Source organism: Amphiura filiformis, chromosome 15 (assembly GCF_039555335.1).
Source record: "Amphiura filiformis chromosome 15, Afil_fr2py, whole genome shotgun sequence".
NCBI lineage: Eukaryota > Metazoa > Echinodermata > Ophiuroidea > Amphilepidida > Amphiuridae > Amphiura > Amphiura filiformis.
The window spans coordinates 17,555,013-17,574,043 of NC_092642.1; the positions used below are offsets into that span (position 1 = coordinate 17,555,013).

General features: G+C 36.3%; 1 protein-coding gene across 1 annotated transcript; it reads left to right on the plus strand.

The window, feature by feature from the left end:
* Window positions 1-464: 464 nt before the first annotated feature.
* Window positions 465-12,561, plus strand: LOC140171343 (diencephalon/mesencephalon homeobox protein 1-B-like). Its single transcript, XM_072194582.1, has 5 exons — window positions 465-875; window positions 3,816-3,964; window positions 9,423-9,598; window positions 9,882-10,353; window positions 10,662-12,561. The coding sequence occupies exons 2-5, from the start codon at window positions 3,823-3,825 to the stop codon at window positions 11,015-11,017; spliced, it is 1,146 nt and encodes a 381-aa protein (XP_072050683.1). The 5' UTR covers window positions 465-875; window positions 3,816-3,822; the 3' UTR covers window positions 11,018-12,561.
* Window positions 12,562-19,031: the final 6,470 nt, after the last annotated feature.

Genomic DNA, 19,031 nt, shown 5'->3' on the forward strand with positions numbered 1-19,031 from the left:
CGCAATGTTTGTATGTTCTTCAATGCGAGGACACCCGGGTGATGGTAAAAGTGTAAGCGTGCATTGCTATGTCTTTTTGCATTACGTTACGTTATGTATTACTTCATGTTAATTAATATGCACATACTTTACATTGAACATTTAAAATTATTCATCAGTTTTTATGAACTACATAGCAGGCAATGAGAAGACAAAATAAGTAGACTTACACATTGAAAACAACACTTAACAACATGGCTTATTAAATGACAAAACAATCACAACATTATACATGCAAATAACGCAATGAACAGTTAGGTAAATATATGTACACTACCCCCCTGAATTACAAATCAACTAAACCCATAGTAAACTCTTTTAACAAAAGATTCTGAAATTACAACCATAAGCCCCTCCCTTTTTTGAGTAGCATGATGACGTTTCATTCACTAGCCAAATATACTCACGTAGAGCTATGATGGTGGCGTAAAAATACACCGGGAAGTCAGTGAGTGAACACACTGAAATCTCGACCTCTCTCTCGCTCGCTGATCACTCGCATCGCTTCAGAGGTGTGACTGTGGGAGTTAGTAGCTATTCTGTTAACGGCACGACTCGGGCTTGATTTACTCGCTCGTCGCCGTCATCATCACCTCTTCGCTAAACTTGGACGTAACACTTGATTGGACTCATTTTGTACTCCTATTTCCGTTATCGTACAACTTAATTTGCTTCCAGCGTGGACATATTAACTTAACTCTAACGAAATTTAAGGACATTTTATTCTATTACTGGCTGGATGTAACAAGAAGAGTACCTTGCAACCTGAAATCGTGAACGACATCTTTCCGTCAATCAACTTTCTTCAGTCGAATTCTACATTTTATTACTACCAGGTAAGTTTTAACGGTATATTAAACATAGTCACTTCATATTAACAGGTTTTCTTTCAGGTACAATTGGTTAGATTTCAGAAGTTTGTTGAACTAGGTTCCAACGTAAAAATCCGATCCAAACTTATCTAGCCGTGTAATATTATGATAATAAACTTAGTAAGTAAATCAAATCATAATATTTATATGTACAACAAGTGTAATGTGCACTTTGCAGTTCGTGATAGCTTTACGCAAAATTAACCTGCGATTTTATTTTCAAATGGTATACCGTAATGCGACACGTCAATTATACAGATATAACACATCATATCATAAATACATATTGTGGTGAGATAACAACTTATTGTTCTTATCATAAGTAAAGTAAAGTAAAGTAATATATCAATTTGCCGTTTTTACAAATATGTAATCGACTGTCATCAATCCAACAGGGATCATTTACAAAATCATGAAATGCTCAAATGGAAATTGAAAGACAACATTGCAAACTTTTTTTAAAAAAGTATTTGAGTAATTTTTGTGGTAATTTATCGCTGTTATTAGCTCCGACTGTTGCCATTATTTGAAACTGATTCTCCGTTAATTCAGATAATAATTATCAATAGATTATTTGAATATCGTCACTTACTTTGTAAATAATATATCGTAGATATGGATGCGTCACGGTAAGCAATGCAGAGACTGTAATACAATTAAGTTGAAAACTTTTTTAATGATAGAGATTATGTCTTTAAGAACGTTTCTGTTAATTGATTAAATCAATACTTTAAATCAATATCAAACCCTTGAACTTCAGATGTACAAAATTGTGTACAAATTAGCTTATAACCAAAAGCAATTTTCGAAAGCTTTGATCAAGATCTACTACCAATTTAACCAAAATAACATTTTGCTGATGGTATATAAACAGCTTTTAAACTTCTTCCTATATTAATATGAATATAACTTACTTACATGTTGTTTGTTTATGTATCTGCTCTTTGAAATAAATCTTCGGCGGTATATTAATAACAGCAGTTAACATTACACAAGACTCAATCTAAACAATAAATTCAAAGGATTCAATTTTAATTATAAACCATCTTTTGATATTTTGTCAAGCAAGTATCACTATGTCTACATTATCATCTGTCCAAATAACCCGCAGCAATGAACCATACACATAGGTACCTATCTATTCCCTGCTCATCCCGGCAGACTGTGTTGGCTTATAACAGCTAACCTACAAAATAACGATAGACGCATACAAACCACCGTCTGCTGTAAAAGACGCAGCGAGAATTCACTCGGCAGACGATCACCGCCGTTCGCGCTAAAAATATTGAAAAGACGTGGCAAACATGGCAAACATTGGGACAGCCGTCGTTCTTAAATATTACAATTCAGTGTCAAATCTGAGTTTTTCATCTTAAATAATCGGCCGTCATGCCACAATTAAACAACCCGTATGTACATTGTAATGATACACATGTGGCTACGTAAAATCACGGTGGCGATTTGAAATTAGTTGGTGGCTTTCGGTTGGACAGACTATAAGAGTAAAATAAAATCATCTTATCAGGAGAGACCACATGCACAATACAATCTTTTTATCGACAGATGGTAGTAGTTTGTTTAACACAGTAAGCCAAATCGTTTTGTGCTGGTGGAACCCTTTATAACAGACAATTCTTAACAATCTTGATTTACAAATCTAAATCATACCACTTAAAAAAATACGATTAGCGAGTTAAAGCAATCTGTCTTTTAAGGCAAAATGGAAGTATTTTAGAGGGGAAAGGGGGAAATGGTTCTGGCGCAAGATGGATTGTGTATCAAACAATGACACTTGGTTACTTTAGCTATTGAAGTGTCCACATGGCATTTGTATGTGCAACAATTATACATAATTTGTCGCGGTAACAGGATGAAATTGTAGCAAGTATGTATCGGACAATAAGAGTCAAATGACTGGATAAGGCACGGCATATACTGTATCTACTTGAGTAGTCCGCTATATGCAATTTTGACATTAACACATCGATACATCCAATCGCAGCTTTTTTCTTTTTGATATTGAACATAAGATATACCTTTTTGTGTTCTAAACCGTACATTAATGCCAGATCACTTAATTGATTTGTTATTGTAACTGCTGGGATAGCGCTAAATGTTTCCTACTTTAGAAAGTGAAAGAAAAACGTTTTAGATTTCGATGGAATTTGCACTTGTTTCACGAAGATAATTCTCTCAAAATATCCAATGGATAAATGTTACCTCAGAAAATATTTACTGAAGACACGGAGCGCGTGAGTCAGAGAAGCATGCTCTGCCTTTTGGAATACAAATGAGCATTCGTGTTCAGCTACATGCGGATAATTTTCTACGATTAAAGTCACCGTGTACTTTTATAGAGAAAACCTTCGGGTAAAAATAGTATTTATTCAACAAATGACATCATAATTACGTCGATCTAAGTTGTTTTCATTATGAAATCGCTACAACTTGCCGTAATATGTATAATTTTTGCGGATTTGGTAGATATTATTTAGTGATTGCGCAGCTAATTTGAATTCCCTGCGCATTTATTGCCCGATGACCAAACTGTTATAACGCCGAAGGGCTTGATGAATTTCACATTATTGTCAATGCAGGAGTCACAAGAATGGCGATAGAGGTCCATCTTGTCTTGGACTTGAAATGACTATCAATTCTGACCTTCAATAGCGCCTCTTCTTGCTATAAACGAATAGGCTATCTGATACCAGAGCGTATTGGGATCATCTTTTAGAACACGTGTCAAGGGCCACCTCGGTATCCCATAAGGTGATAACTATGTCCGTGTCACTCTTTGAACATGGAATGAATTGCTAAATCCCTTAATATACATTAAGATGTTATAGCCACCGACTTGAATCTAACACGTGTCTATTTTTCTGTTTTGAATTGTTTCTATTTCAGATATACCATGATGCAACATTTTAACGGCTACAACCCTGCTACTTTAGGCGCCATGGGCGCGATGTACAGTATGCACCAACAGGCCATGCAAATGCACCCTGGTTATAGACCTTCAACTCATGCACTGTCGCTGGCAGAAAGACTTGCAGGTAAGCTTGGGAATAGAGTGAAATATATTCAGTTGATAATATGTATATTTATTAAAAGTAGATTATTCTAAAATTGTTCAGAAAAATTACCATTTTATGATGACTTCTGGTAATAGGAATTGACAAAATTATTCCATTGAAGAGATTTAAAACAATTTATTCATGGTATTTAGGAAGTCAAATTTGAATTTAGGCACTAAAGTAAATTCAAATACAATGTTAATTATAAACTAGGGGATATGAGTATAATTGTATATATTTTAAAAATACCAAAACCATGTTTTGATTTGCTTTGCTCTAATCAATTAATTAAGCATATTCATTGTAACAATCAATTCACAACTTTAGCAAATAAATAGTACATCATAGCACAAATATAGGGAGCCTAACTATGATGATGCAAGATTTTCAAACTGACGACTTTATTACTCAATTGACAAATATTTAATTCACTACTACTCAATAATTTGACACGTCCAACCACATATCAGGAAACCACTAAAACTTTATTTTCCCACGGACTAATTTATTCAATTCTATTTCTCGATTGAAGCATAAAGACTTTGCATTGAATAAATATGTAATCATAGCACATATAGGTTTCTCACTCCACCTTCACAATTCATCATTTCTTACCTAACGTACCTGACTCAAACTTTTTTGCACCTCAAAAATCAAAATCTCACGCGGTCAAAATCAAGTGGTAGATCTTAACAGGTTTAAAAAATAATGTCAATACGCAACAAATCGTTTGAGAATACTAAATCAGCTTAGTTTGTTGCCAGATACCGTAAGCCTTTTGTAGGAAGGTTTTACCCGTTTCCATTGCATTAAACATTGGTAATTCTCTATTGAAAACTCTAGGGGATATTTAGCTAGTTTTTAGGACACCCTACCGAGTTCGGTAGACCGTAAGGAAGAGATCTTTTCAATTAAGTATCCGCAAAGTCTGATCATGCTGATTTTTGTGAAAACTTGTCATAAAATGTTTTAAAATTTTAGTTGCTATATCAGTAACATGTATTGACATGTCTTATGTTTCTTTGTCTTTAATTGCATTGATATGTTTTGACAATTAACATGATTAGTGAACATAAGCAGTTTGACTAGTAGATAGGCTTTCCCGACGGGAGTTCATAATAAGTTATAGTATTTCTACAAGTACACCGTTAGTTATCACAGTATCCAGTGCCGCCGGTCCCTATGTGATTGGTCGAGCTTTCGTCAGATGTGTCTCTGACTTCATCAGAGGCCTGCGTTGTCAGAGACACATCGGACGAAAGTTCGACTACTCACATAGGGACCAGCTGCACTGGGTACTGTGATAAGTGACGGTGTACTTGCAGAAATACTAGTTTTGATCGGTGTTGTATTAAAACGGACCTGCTACGGTAGATATTAGTAGAGATCTGTATCTATTATTTCCACGTATCTATAATATTTCCATGGGCATACATGCTCACGACTTGCATTTCGCCATCTCACCAATCGTGCTAATTTAGAATTCTTGAGAAACGTTAGTGTTCTATTCTTAACTACATGTTCTTGAGTGTCTGTTTTATCACCGCACCTATTGTTTCTTATGATCTGTGAAAAACACCGTGTAAAGTCTTACAAGTTCCAAGACCACGATGTATGCATGGCATCACATATCGTCAGTCGTGGCAAAAAAGAAAAAACACCACTTGTATATAGGGACAGCCTTAGTCAGGTTGGCCGCAGAATAACGTGTAAAATTTGTCACTGTATTCAATTTCTTCCCCGTAGGGATGTGGTGTAGTGTGCCAACAACAAGCAGACAATTTGTGATCTTTAGCTTGCGAAATCTCAAAGCGAAAATAAACGTCATAGAGAAACTTGTATACCGTAAAGATTTTTATGACAAAAAGGTTGGATAAAGATGGCGTAGCTTTGCGTTTTGATATGATTAATTGCCGTGTGAAACGTTTAAATCCCCTAAATGTGTTTCTAAAAACCGTTAAAGAATCGCATTATGTTACAAAGATAACATAGTCAATGAGATAATGATAGAACCCGGGGTTTAGTTTAACCGTTTTGTCAACCTAAAAGCCTTTAACAAGTTGAAGCCCCATAGGGTAACGCACACATACATACTAGCGTTTAGCTAAAGGTTATAGCAGCTCAATTTATCATCACTATTTTGACGATATTTAGGATCATTTTTTCAACGCTAATTTATAGTTGGAATGCTCAATTTTGACAGTATAAACCCTATAGGCATAAAAATTGAAGAAAATCGGATCGTGAAAACTCCTTCAAAAAGGTATTTCCATAGCCATTTTTTTATACTCCCAAGTTCTTTTTACTTTCACCTTTTTTGCAGTAAATGATCAGGAACAATTCGCTTTTCAGCAAGTTGTTTTGATATGGTTAGGCAATTCATGTGTCGGATAACCACCAATGTTCCACCTTCAATCATAATATTGTGATTTCCTCAAGAACCTGGCTAATCCTTCATGGCAGTGTAACTGCCTTTGGTCTTTGATGAAGTAAGCTTCATTGACAGTTAGAATGACGTTCATTGTTTCCAATCTAAATCCTTAGCACCTGCGAGACTTTGTGAATGCTATACTATACTTCTAAATTTCCTAGCGTGAAATTGTGAAGGGAAAGTATTTACCAATGCAACACCACTGCTAGTACCCCAGGCCTGTACTTATGCCGGTTTGCATAGCTTTTGCATCGGATCATAACTTTATATACCTACTTACAAAAAGCAAAATACAAAATTAAAAACGATTAAACCGTAAAGTTTGGACATGATTGTTTATTCTTAAAACAAATTAAGGATTTCGTCCTTTTTTATTTGTAGTATAGTCCTTTATTTAATCCAATTTTAGTCGCATTAAATTTAAGTAGGTTATACCTACTTTTTCAAAGACGGTTTTGGTGTCAAACCCCAAAGTAAACATGCATTAAAATCAACGCAAGATCATGATTTTTACTGTGGAAAGGTGCAAACGTATACGCCTCTTCATTTTCAAATCAAAATTATATTTTGCCCTAGATTTGCAGGATCTCTAAAGAACTATGATGATGAAGAACACGAAGAAAGACAAATTGGTCAATCCGTTCTTATTCAACGCACATTGTGACTTATATTTGAATTGACTTGCATTGTGCGCTACAAATCTGATACACAAAGAAAAAAAAAACTCGCAATAATTGTCAAGCCATTATTATATCGTTTTTGAATACTGATCTATAGCTTTACAAAAAGGTAAAAAAGGCGTTCCTTCTATGAAAACAAAACAACGAGGTTGTGGTCCTTTTTTGTATTGGCTCTTGTTAATTCCATTCATAAATCCATATGATACAAACCACGCGTGGTGAAATATTGGTTACATAATTATTGGTGTTTTGATTTTTGAAATAATTGCAATTTGCTTTAACGCGATAGCAGAGAGAACAAGAATCGTCTTCTTCCGTTACCATTTATGTGCGCATACCGATTGGCAAAACACCGCGTTGGCTTATTGGTTAATTGTTTAAGTAAAATCAATATTACGGGTACTCTTCTCTTACAATAGTTGAATGGGTACTCTTCTCTTAATAAAGTTGAATGGTTTGATAGGTCTTTACAACATCTTACATGTCTTCGAAATGAACTCCTATTTGGGACTTATCTTGATGTCATTGTTTGTGTCATTTTACGCATATCAGGTTGCTGGTTTCATCAATGGTACTATAATAAAAGACCACGACCTTTCTACATAAGACAAATCCACAAATCAATACAACTTACATACGGTGATTTAAATTACACGTTTAACAAATGATATAAGCACCAAATAATAAGTACCGTTGTTGTTTGCCTGATTGCTCATCTCTTTTTTTTTTCTATTCTGGTCAAATCTATTTACCGTTTTAACAAATTTAATCTGAAAGCGTCATGTCCATATAATTAAGTGGTACTCTTTTCAGAACTGTTTTCAGTCGTTCAGGTTTATTATTACCTTCTAGACCACGACAAAACTGAACAACAACACAACAAGATACACGAATTGAGGCGGAAAATGCGCGGTTAAATCGATTATATCGTTCAGAAAAGATCAAATTCATTTTATTTTCACCGTTGTCATTGCTAGTTAGCATCTTGGTTTGCTCTGTTTGATGACTGACAGTGTTGACAACAATATGATAGCCAACCGCTATAGACTTATATATCTCCCTCCCCTTTTGATTATACTCTTCTAAAACTATTGCCATGGAATTTTCTAATGATTATCGTCCGATTTGTATAAAAACTTTAAAAATCGTTTTCTACTAAATTGAAAATTTTGAAATTGTATTCGTACTTTATTGAATTATTAAAGAAAATTACTGCGGTTCTATCTGATTTGCGTTGAGCAAATTTAATCATCAGCCGACTGTCCTCGAAATTTCTTGTATCAAAATGAAAGAAAATATAATACCATATTATACAGAGATTTCAATTTAGGAATTTGAATATAATATAGCAAAATAATCATCGAATAAGTCATTGTTAAATTATATAAGATTTTCTCCGGAAATGCTGACCTAAAGTTGGTGTTTCTTTCCAAATATTTTTTTCTCAATTGCACATCAAATTGATTTTTTTGATTTTTTTTAAAATGAAATATTGAATCAATAATAGCCATTCTTTAAAATCACAGCTCATAAATATTGAAAGTATTTTACCGTGCCGTACCGTAAAGGAATGGTCTGCCTTAAAAAATAAGTTGACACAAAAACTGAAACAACTGCATGTCTGTGTCATTTTACCTACAACTTACCTATAACGTCGCCATAAAATGATCACACCATACTGGCAATTACGTTAGTATCGGTTGAAACTCTATCTGGGTATTTATGTATTCATCGAGGTACCTTTAATCAAAGATAAACTCACATTTTATACAGCTTTCTGTCATTTTCAACAAAAAAGGCGGGAAGTCACTTTAGCTCATTTGTTGCTTTGATGCTCCCACCATTTAGGCGCGATTAGATGACATGAAGCAGGCGACTAAATCGATCTAACAAAACCATCTCACTGTAACCTTCCTGAATCGATTGACTTTCACAAGAGAGACTTTTTAATGGGTGTAACCTAATACAGGAGGGAAATAACGGGGGCTAAAAGCCGGCTACAAGATTGAGTCTCATTCGACTCCTGCATCATGATATACATCATCTATAGATTTCAAGTGCATATCGCATAGTGACAAACTACCGTACAAAGAAATCAGATAGCAGCGAGTAAGCTACAGTTTCAAGAATTGTAAAACTAGCATGACTAATTTGGATAATATGGCATTTTCAGATAATGGTCCATTTACACGAGACACTTTTGATTGTTCTTTTGGCAAAAGAAGTTTTGACAGATTTATGGAGGTACAGAATTAACAAAGATTAAATGATTTGTGATCATTTTTTTTAACCCTTCTTTCTCTTTCTCGTTTTTGTTTCTTTACAGACATAATTCTTGAAGCCCGCTACGGTGCACATCGTAAGCAACGGCGCAGTCGCACTGCATTCACCAATCAACAGCTAGCAGCACTAGAGAAAACATTTTCCAAGACACATTACCCGGATGTTGTGATGAGAGAACGACTTGCAATGTGCACTAATCTGCCAGAAGCACGAATTCAGGTAAATAAAACGTACTTATAAAATCAACAGTTGATATAATTTGCATAAACATGATCAATCACATTCTCCTCCTCGAAGAGTCAAAAGAAAAAAATGATTGTCATGATTGTTGAACACGCTCTTTCAGATTCATATAGATTCAGAATCAAATGTATTATAACTGCATGCACTGAATACTGAAGTTATTAACTCAAAGTAAACATTATCCTTTCTAGTAAAATTTTGACCTATATTTGATGGCATTGTCTGATATTATTTTCTCTGTTTCATTATTGTATCACAGGTTTGGTTCAAAAATAGACGTGCCAAATTCCGCAAACAACAAAGAAACAAAGCACTGGCTGACAAAAGCGACAAAGAAGAAGAAGGCGCAGATAAAGAAGATAAACCATCTGAATCCGGTGACCAAGAACAAAGATGTCAAGAGGATTGCTTCTCTCCACCACCCCAAACAACAACTGAACTTGGTGATATCAAATCTGAAAGACTTCATGGAGAAGAAGAGATCAAGGTCACCAGCGACTCAGAATCAGATGGTGAAAATGAAGAAAAGGTCAAGAAGGAGCCACCTATATTATCATCACCAGTAGATAAAGAAGATGAACAAACTGAGAGCAGTAAGACTGAAGTAGAGAAACCTGCTGGGTCACCTTTGATGATATCTACTGATGATCAAAGATCTACCAAATCTGCTTCGTCACCATGTCTATCTGCTTCATCACCATGCCAAGGTTTCATACGTGGACCAATGCACAGTAAGTATAGTATTCCGTATGAATATTCATTTATTTAAATTTAGTACATCTTGAATAACAACAACATGAATGTTGAAAACAACGCGTCAACATACCTGGTCGTTATTCGGCAGTGTTTGGAAGAAGTAGAAAAAAGAGACCAATGTAGCTTCACTTTGTTAAACTTTCAAACTTGAAGATAATTGAAAAAGGCTAACAGACAAGACAAAGTACAAATTGATTAAGCATTAAACATGTTAAACTTGCAACATATTTGAATGATAACTAATGATTGTTTTTCTATGTTTGTTTTCTCTCTCTCTATCCAGGTCCCCTTAATGGTTTCCTAGGCTCTCCACACCTACCCAGTGGTTTCCCAACAGATCCAATGGCATTTCCACCAGCTTTACGGGCACAATTCTTCGAATCAGGCGCTGCTTCTGGATTTTTTCCACGACCCGGACTACCATTAGGACATTTCCAACTAGGAGGAGGAGATAGACAACCCAATCTTCCAGGGTTTTACTCACCGCAATTACCGGGTTTCGCATGGCCACCAACATCCCTTCTGCAGCCTATGTCTCCGCTGGTAAATCCACATAACCCACAAACAAATAGTATTGAAAGCTTACGGATGAGAGCTAAACAACATGCTGCAGCTTTGGGCGTGTCGATGGGAGAATAATTGACTTTTATAGCAATCGCTATAATTCTTTGTCAACGAACATTAATTGATAATATCGCAATACATCGATTATGACAAATATTTAAGATCTGTCTTTACCTGTATAATATATGTATAAATTGGAATAAAATTGTATATGATTTGCATATGTATTGTATATGACATTGCCAAAACAGAGTTGTTTTATATACCTCATAATTTTGTTCTTACAACAATTTTTCAACAAATTTAGTACTTTAGATTTCAATAGAATTTCTGCTTTCAGATTTAAACACGGAGGTTATTTGGATTGGAACTTAAGTACTGCTGCTGAAGTTACTTTAAAAATGTGCAATTAGCAAAGTGCCAAAAATAGTAACGTAGAATAATGCCATATAGATGAGTTGACACATGGTTGACCTATGACGTCACATGTTTACATTTGGGACGCCCTCTGTTGTTTCACACAAGGCAAAAAATACAGCAGTGTTCATGGGAGACAATAATTTCAAACCCAACTTACAAAATGATCTTTGTTGTTTTAATTTTGTGATATCATGTAGCTTGCAGCACCTAAAGCAACAGCTGAAGCAAGTTTGATAACAACGTCAATGCAAAAAAAGTCCTTTTATGACGTATTGCTCTGTAGTTTCTATCTCAGAACGACAGAGGGCGCCCGAATGTAAATATAATGTACACTCATCTATATTTTTTATCTTATAAGCAGACTTCACAAGCAGTCTAAGTATTAATGTTGGTTCGGGAAAATTGAGGGAAATGGGTATTAATATGTGAACATATTCAGATATCAAAGCGGGAATTATTGCTATCATTAGGAGACAAAAATCTGTGATCGGTTGAAAAATCTGTGATCCAACACGGATTTTTCAACCAATCACAGATTTTTAACAGCAATGTCTCCTAGTGTATGACTAATTCCCTTATAGATTTTGATAAACTGAATGAAATAGACAGATTAATCATTCTTGTAAAATGAAAGACATATGGTTATTAATTTTTCAATTGAAAACATTATGTACCATTATTATTCTAGAAAAACAGTGAAGAAAGAGTATTAAATTAAACTATATTATGCATTCCAAAAAAATACGAGATTGCACAATTAGATCGTAAGAATAATAGTGTGCAAAATGCCGATATAATAAAGTCAAATTTTAAATGTTTTTATCACCATGAGTTGGATCTTGAAAATTGTCAAGTAGTCAACGGTACATGGATGGTCGAATAACCGGTGTTTCCGGACATCTCTGCTCAGTCTAATACGGTCTTCATTTTCTTATGGCGTGGAAGATATTGTGCACACCATTTAACATGTTCTTTACTGTTATGCAGTTCTTCAATTTTCGCCATTGTTAAATATATATAATATGTTCCATTAAAAGACTAATTTTAAATGAATAATTCACTTCTGCGATTATCTTAAATCTTGTACCATTTTAAAGCATTAAAGTAATCATATCTTGCATGTCAGGCATCAAAGCTGAAATCTTCAGAAGAATCTAGAATTATGAAAAAATAAAAATGACTACAAACTATGAAAGATACATTTGTTTGCTTATATGAGTTATTTTATGTGCTCTTTGTGTGTGTGTGGGTGTGTGTGTGTTTTTTTTTCTTTAGCAAGATCAACAATATCAACAGAATGCAAACAAAGTTAAAGCCACATCAAAGCATTTCTGGTGCTGAAAGAACACACACGTGTCTGAGACTTAGAAAATAAAAGTCACATCCCTCTCATTTGAAGAAAGGGCAAACAGGGTGCGTCTGCAAAAGAACTATACTCTTGAAAAATATGCTTTTTGAGAACTAATGTGGCTCACGCAGAGACACGTGTTAGCTTTACTAAAATCTGCTTTCACATACTTTCTAAATTCACTTGCATTCTTGAATTACATTGATTTAAATAGAAAAGGCACAATTCAAATAATTCCACGCGAATTCAGTGTCTAATTGCATACTTTCCCCATGTTTTCTCTTTTGTAGTTCAAAATTCCCGCCAATAAATACAAGCTGTATCAAAATGATTGGTACCCATCAGTTTCCAGTGATTATGGAAAAGGCTACCACATCAAAATGCAACATAAAACCTTCAAAAGATGCACCTAATTTGTTGGTTAAGGGGGTACTACACCCCTGTGGTAAATTTGTTACTATTTTTGCATTTTTCTCAAAAAATAATAACACACTGGTAACAAAAGTTATGTATATTATTGGGGCAAGGAATCCAATTACTATACTGAAATTTCAGTGACTCAAGACATGCGGTTCAGTATATATGATTGGAAATGAGGTACATCCTAGCGGTACCTCTTTTCTTATCATAAATAACGAGCCGCTTGTCATGGGTCACTGAAATTCCAGTGTAGTAATTGGATTCCTTGCCCCTATAATATACGTAACTTTTGTTACCACTGTGTTATTAGTTTTTGAGAAAAATACAAAAATAGACACAAATTTATCGAGGGGTGTAGTACCCCCTTAATGTCAAAAACAGTCATATAGCAATATGTTGCATTTGGAAGAAGTAGGCTTTACAATAACAGTCAAAACTTATTGGTACCAATCTGTTTGACACAGCCTGTACTTACTAATCTCTTTTTTACTTCAACGATTGGGAGAAGTTCGGTATTTGAGTTCTAATTGTTATTTTCCACTTGCGCAAAAACGTGGTGTGCTCATATGTTCCAAAAAAACGAAGACTTTCTTCATGTGGATATTTTTTACTGTAGTTTATGAACTGCACTGCACACTGCATACTCCTGATTTCGTGAAGTAAAAAAAGTTATGAAAATTGGGTAATCTGTTAATTTAGTAAAGCACATATGCATTCCTACGTATATTCCAGAGTATAGTTTCTTCAAACTAACCATGTATACAACAATTGTTTGGTTTAATTATTTATTGCAATCCAAAGTCATGACGATACACAATGTGACCCTTCAAAATGTGCTTCGGCTACTTTGTACAATGTACAATGTACATTGATATAAATTTAGATACAGACTATGACAGATGTTTTATGTTATGAGACTGTTGATCAGTGGCGTAGCGTCATAGGGGTCGCCCCGTCAGACTCGGTGCCCCCTCCCCATAATGGTTGGCGACCCCACCACCACCCCACCACCGGGTGACTCACGCTACGCCACTGCTGTTGATTCCATACAAGAGTAGCCCAAGCAAACTAATGAACTCAAACCAAGATATCTCAAGGTCACTCAAAGTGAATATTTTCAGAAGCATCATTCTCTATTGCCACCTACAGAGCCGAATATGGGGTAAATCAAACCAAAGCAAGCTCGAAGTATTTGAGATAAGATGTCGTCGGTGAGTTCGGTCTATCCTTAGTGCCCGGTTTAATAGACTCGATCAGGAATGAGGATATACCAGGCGCAGGCTGAACATAACAGACAATACTTTAAGAAACAACCCAATTACGGATGAAATGGTTTGGTTCATCTTGACATAGGGATGCCACACCGGGATGCCACTACAGAAAGCTGAACATCAAGCCCAACAGTGGAGGTGTACTCGTTTGAGATCAAAGGGCTACACCGGCCTGAGGACATACGTCAAGAGTTCTCTCAAAAACATTCAGTTTCATTGTTTTTAGCAAGACGTGAACAAACACAATGGGTCAATAATCTGCTCGAGTCATGCAAGTGAGGACTTCTAAGTTGAAGGGATGGGAGTAGGGTGGATGTTCTCTAAATAAAATACATAGATCTAGGTACAGTTCCAAGGCTAAACCAATATGAATTACTCTGCTTATTATAATGCAAGTGATGTTAAGACATTACGACCAAAGAATATGCAAACCACAAGTGCATAGCATTTTACAAAGTACGAAGTTCATCCCTATAAATACTCTGTGAGGTCCAGGCTAGTTTATCTCTTATATATTATTACCCACGATGCACTCTGTTCTGAAATCAAGAAAAGTCTTAAATTTCCGCGGCGCTTGATCAAGAAACAAAATTTGGTGGGCTACAATACTCGAAAAAATTAAAGGATCATACTTTTACCCTTGACAATGTTACCCCTGTGTGAACCTCATTTGCATTGATAATTGTACACTACAGCGTAACTTTATGCTTGGTTAAGCACCAACCAATATGAGTTGGTACAATTTCTCATTCACGCGTTTCAGAGTCCCAGTCAGCTAGGATCTGAAACACATAGCAGAAGGGATAAGATTAAAAGTGGTGATGTGTATTGCATAGTTCCTGCACAACATCACAATGCCATATTTCACTATATCCTTGGGCAATATTCAAGGTAGTAGAGACTTGTGATGCGGTTCAAAGACAGATATAGATGAAGTTGAAGTTACCAGAGCTGTTCAAATGGAATAGGATGGGATGACACAGAAGCAAGTGGCTGAAAGAATTGGATTGGCTAGAGTGTCATGAGAGCTGGTCAAGGTCGCCCAATGTTCACAACCCCTGCCCAAGACCGCAACATGAAATTTCTTTCCCAAATTAACATCGGTCCAACTGCGTGCTGTCTTCCACAATGCCACGCGAGTGCAAATTTGTGACCAGACCATTCGCGCACGTCTTCACAGTACTGGTCTTCATTCCAGAATACCAGATGAGGTGCTGCTCTAACCGTAGCGCATCGCAGAGCCACATACAACTTTGCAAACGCTTATGTGGACTGGGAGCTCAGACAATGCACTCCTATGAGTCACGGTTTTTGTGTCTGATGAGTCTGCAAATGCCCTCTTGGTCCATATCGTATCAGTGTCTAAGGAGTGCTTCAGTATTTAAAGTTCTGATCTGAAGAGGACATGGCTTCGAACGTGCGCTGTAGCTGGTTCAGGTCCAGATATTGGGCTAGCCACTCAATTCTCTTAAAGCCCCATCGTCAGGGAAATTTTCCACCACTCTAGTTTGGTGCGGATGGGCATTGTCATACATAGCATAGAATTTTCACCCACAGCACCAGCGCCTAGGTAAGACACAAAATTGGGAATAAGGATTTCATTGGGGTAGCGCTATGCACAAATCCCATCTCTATGGAAGACATATTGATCTGTACGGCCCTCAATGCTGATTCCTCCACCCCAGATCATGAGCCACTGCCAAAATGATCGTGTTGTCCTCCTCCATATGCTGCCCCCTTTGTCTCCAGACTCGGACACGTCTATCATTAGTCGACACACCAAACCTGAACTCGGCGGTAAAGACGACATAAGTTCAATACCCGGGGTTCAATATCTAAACTGCCAGTCAATATGAGCATTGACAAAGTTAATTCCAGCTCTTACGTGGTGTGTTATAGACAAAGCAGATATCATATCTTGTTTTCTGGCATAAAGACATGCACTGTACGTGTAATAATTGTCTGGTCACAAACTTGCAGTGTGGAATTGTGGAATATGCATTTGAACCGTTTGGCGGGTAATTCTAGGTTACGGTCCTGCACATTGATAGTCTGGGCCACTCCTATTCTTTCAGCAACATACCTCTGAATCATTACACCTTTGAACAGCTCTGACAACTTCAAAACTTCAGTCACATAGGTCTCTACTACCAGTATTATTGCGCAAAGACACAATGTAAAAGACGATGCAATACACTTCACCACGTATCCCTTCTGTTATGTGTTTCAGAGTCTAGCAGACTTAGACTCTGAGACGCGTGAATGAGCAATTATAACAACTCATATTAGTTGGTGCTTAACCAAGCATGAAGTTGCGCTGTAGGGAAAAATCATCAATGAAAATGAAGTTCACACATGGGTAACATTGTCAAGGGCAAAATCCTGATCTCTAACTTTTTAGTAGTGTATGAGTAATGTATTTCTATGTGACCAAATCCGCACGGGAGAATGACATCATATTAACATCTTGCGTACAAATGCCGCGTACAAATGTAGTGTCCAGATTTTTTTACACAAAAACCCAATTTTGGCTTTCTACTTTTCTACAGTGTGGTTTTTTTGTGATGTTCTCCAAAATTTGTTTTCCCCCAAATTTATGTTTATATTTTAATGCAGAGCTACGTTAAATATTAGGCCACAATGCTAATCGGCAAACTACGAAGCAGCCAACAATCCTCACGATTGCGTAATAATACGCACCAATCGCCGGATTACGGACCTTGTACAGCGTCAAAAACAAGATGGTGCCGATTATGGCACAGATAGATACTCCCCTATGCAATACACATTTGGCAGCTCTCCAAATGTAAAAGATAACCGTTGAATTAATATCGATCGATTGAAAGGTGACAGAGGCGCCATTTTGTGAAAAGGTAAAACAAAATGGCATCCAGCCAAAATGGCGTCTGCCTTCATCTAGAGCATTTGTTTTGGACCACTTTTCAAACTGTATAAGCCCTATACTTTTCGTATAAGCATTTTCTGATCGTGGTCTTTGACGAAGCACTACTGGCGGCTCATGTGGACATAGTCGCAAAGCAAGTTGCAACCGAGTTGCTTATTTGTTATGCGAAACTTAATAAATAATATATACATAATTATACAAAAGTTTCGCGTTTGGTGCGTTCGGAGATCATCTATTGCGTAACCGGTGGACGCAGATAGGCTGTATACGCACACATCACCAATCACGGTACCCGCGGGTTTGGCAGACACGGCGTAGCAGATGCAAAACAAATTCTAATTATTTGTATCTTGACTATAATGATAATATTGATGGTGAGGTTGGTATACTTGTAAATCGATATTTATCTGTTTTTCGTGATGGAGAGCCCACAAATATGCCGCACTCTGAGCGACTATACTATATAGGCCTCCATATTTACAAAAAAATTGACTTTTAAAGAGTGTAACATACATAGTATATAACTGGTTCAAAAAATCTTTAGATAAACTTAAGATTTTTGAAAAAATCTTTTGTGACTCGTAAAAATCATTTTAAAAGTTGCATCGTCTGCTAATAAATGAAACGTTCATACTAGTCTTTGTCAAAGCCACTCGCGATTTAGGGGGACACGAGCCGCGAGTCACAAACCGCGATGCCCCACGAATAGTGAGCGGAGCGACCAGTTCCAAGAGTGTGTGGTTCCCAGTAGTTTATCTCCCTATGGGTAATATAGGTACACGGTCTGTAGTATAGACTACGTTCATACCAGACGAACTTTTGACAATACCACACCTGTAAAAATGTTTGAAATAAAAACTTAAAGGCGGCAAAATGTAGAAAATTGATTCAATATCGAAGGTATCATACTCGTGTGCTGGTTTTATTTATACTGGTGTTGGGCCAGCCAGGTAATGTCTATTAGGGGTACGGAACTGATATGTATAAACATTAAGGTGATATGAACGTTGGAAAGAGTGTTACAGACTACAATACCGATACGAAGCAGCGTGACGCACGGGGTGCACCTGCGCAAATTCAGCCCCGTTTTCAGTCAATTTTGAATAGTTTATTGTAGTAACTTCTCTGTTCTTCACGGCGTTAAGAGTCAGAAGAATGGTCTTCTAAATATGTATTTATTTTAACACATATACGATGAATAGGTAGTGGGGCTACATTTCACGCCATGTGGAGAACTACTTAGAGGTCGACATTGTATCAAAGTTGCTAATTTGAGATGAAAGAATTCTAAAGAGGGTGTTTTAAAAGGATAATTAACTTTTAAAAGATAATTCAATTTGATCATGAATGTCATATGTTTGTTTTATCAACACAAATTTGTTAAAATTGAATAGAGTTTGTTACACAAAAGTTAATAATAACATATAAAGAGACATAAGGACTAAACTTGAATGGAACGGGCAAGCACGCGCCGACAGGTGGACTAGTAACATCAATAAAGAAAGAGTTGCAGAAAGACAACCGGAAAGTTAAGGCAATTATCTGCAATTAATACACAAAGAAAGAACAATAAGAAACAAAATTTAACTTTTAATCATCGCTATAGAACTATACAATACGTTCATCATGCGGTCATAATGGTGTCGGGGTCGTAAGATAGGCTCATATGTTGCGCGTGCAAACATCGTTTCTTGAAGTTGATTATAAACTTATGTTCCATCTGCT

Bases quoted from the DNA above. Each gene is read 5' to 3' on its own strand.
- LOC140171343 (XM_072194582.1), top strand. From the start codon at position 3,823: ATGATGCAACATTTTAACGGCTACAACCCTGCTACTTTAGGCGCCATG. The intron at 3,965-9,422 runs GTAAGCTTGGGA...GTTTCTTTACAG, and splicing joins GCTGGCAGAAAGACTTGCAG to ACATAATTCTTGAAGCCCGC. The intron at 10,354-10,661 runs GTAAGTATAGTA...CTCTCTATCCAG, and splicing joins CATACGTGGACCAATGCACA to GTCCCCTTAATGGTTTCCTA.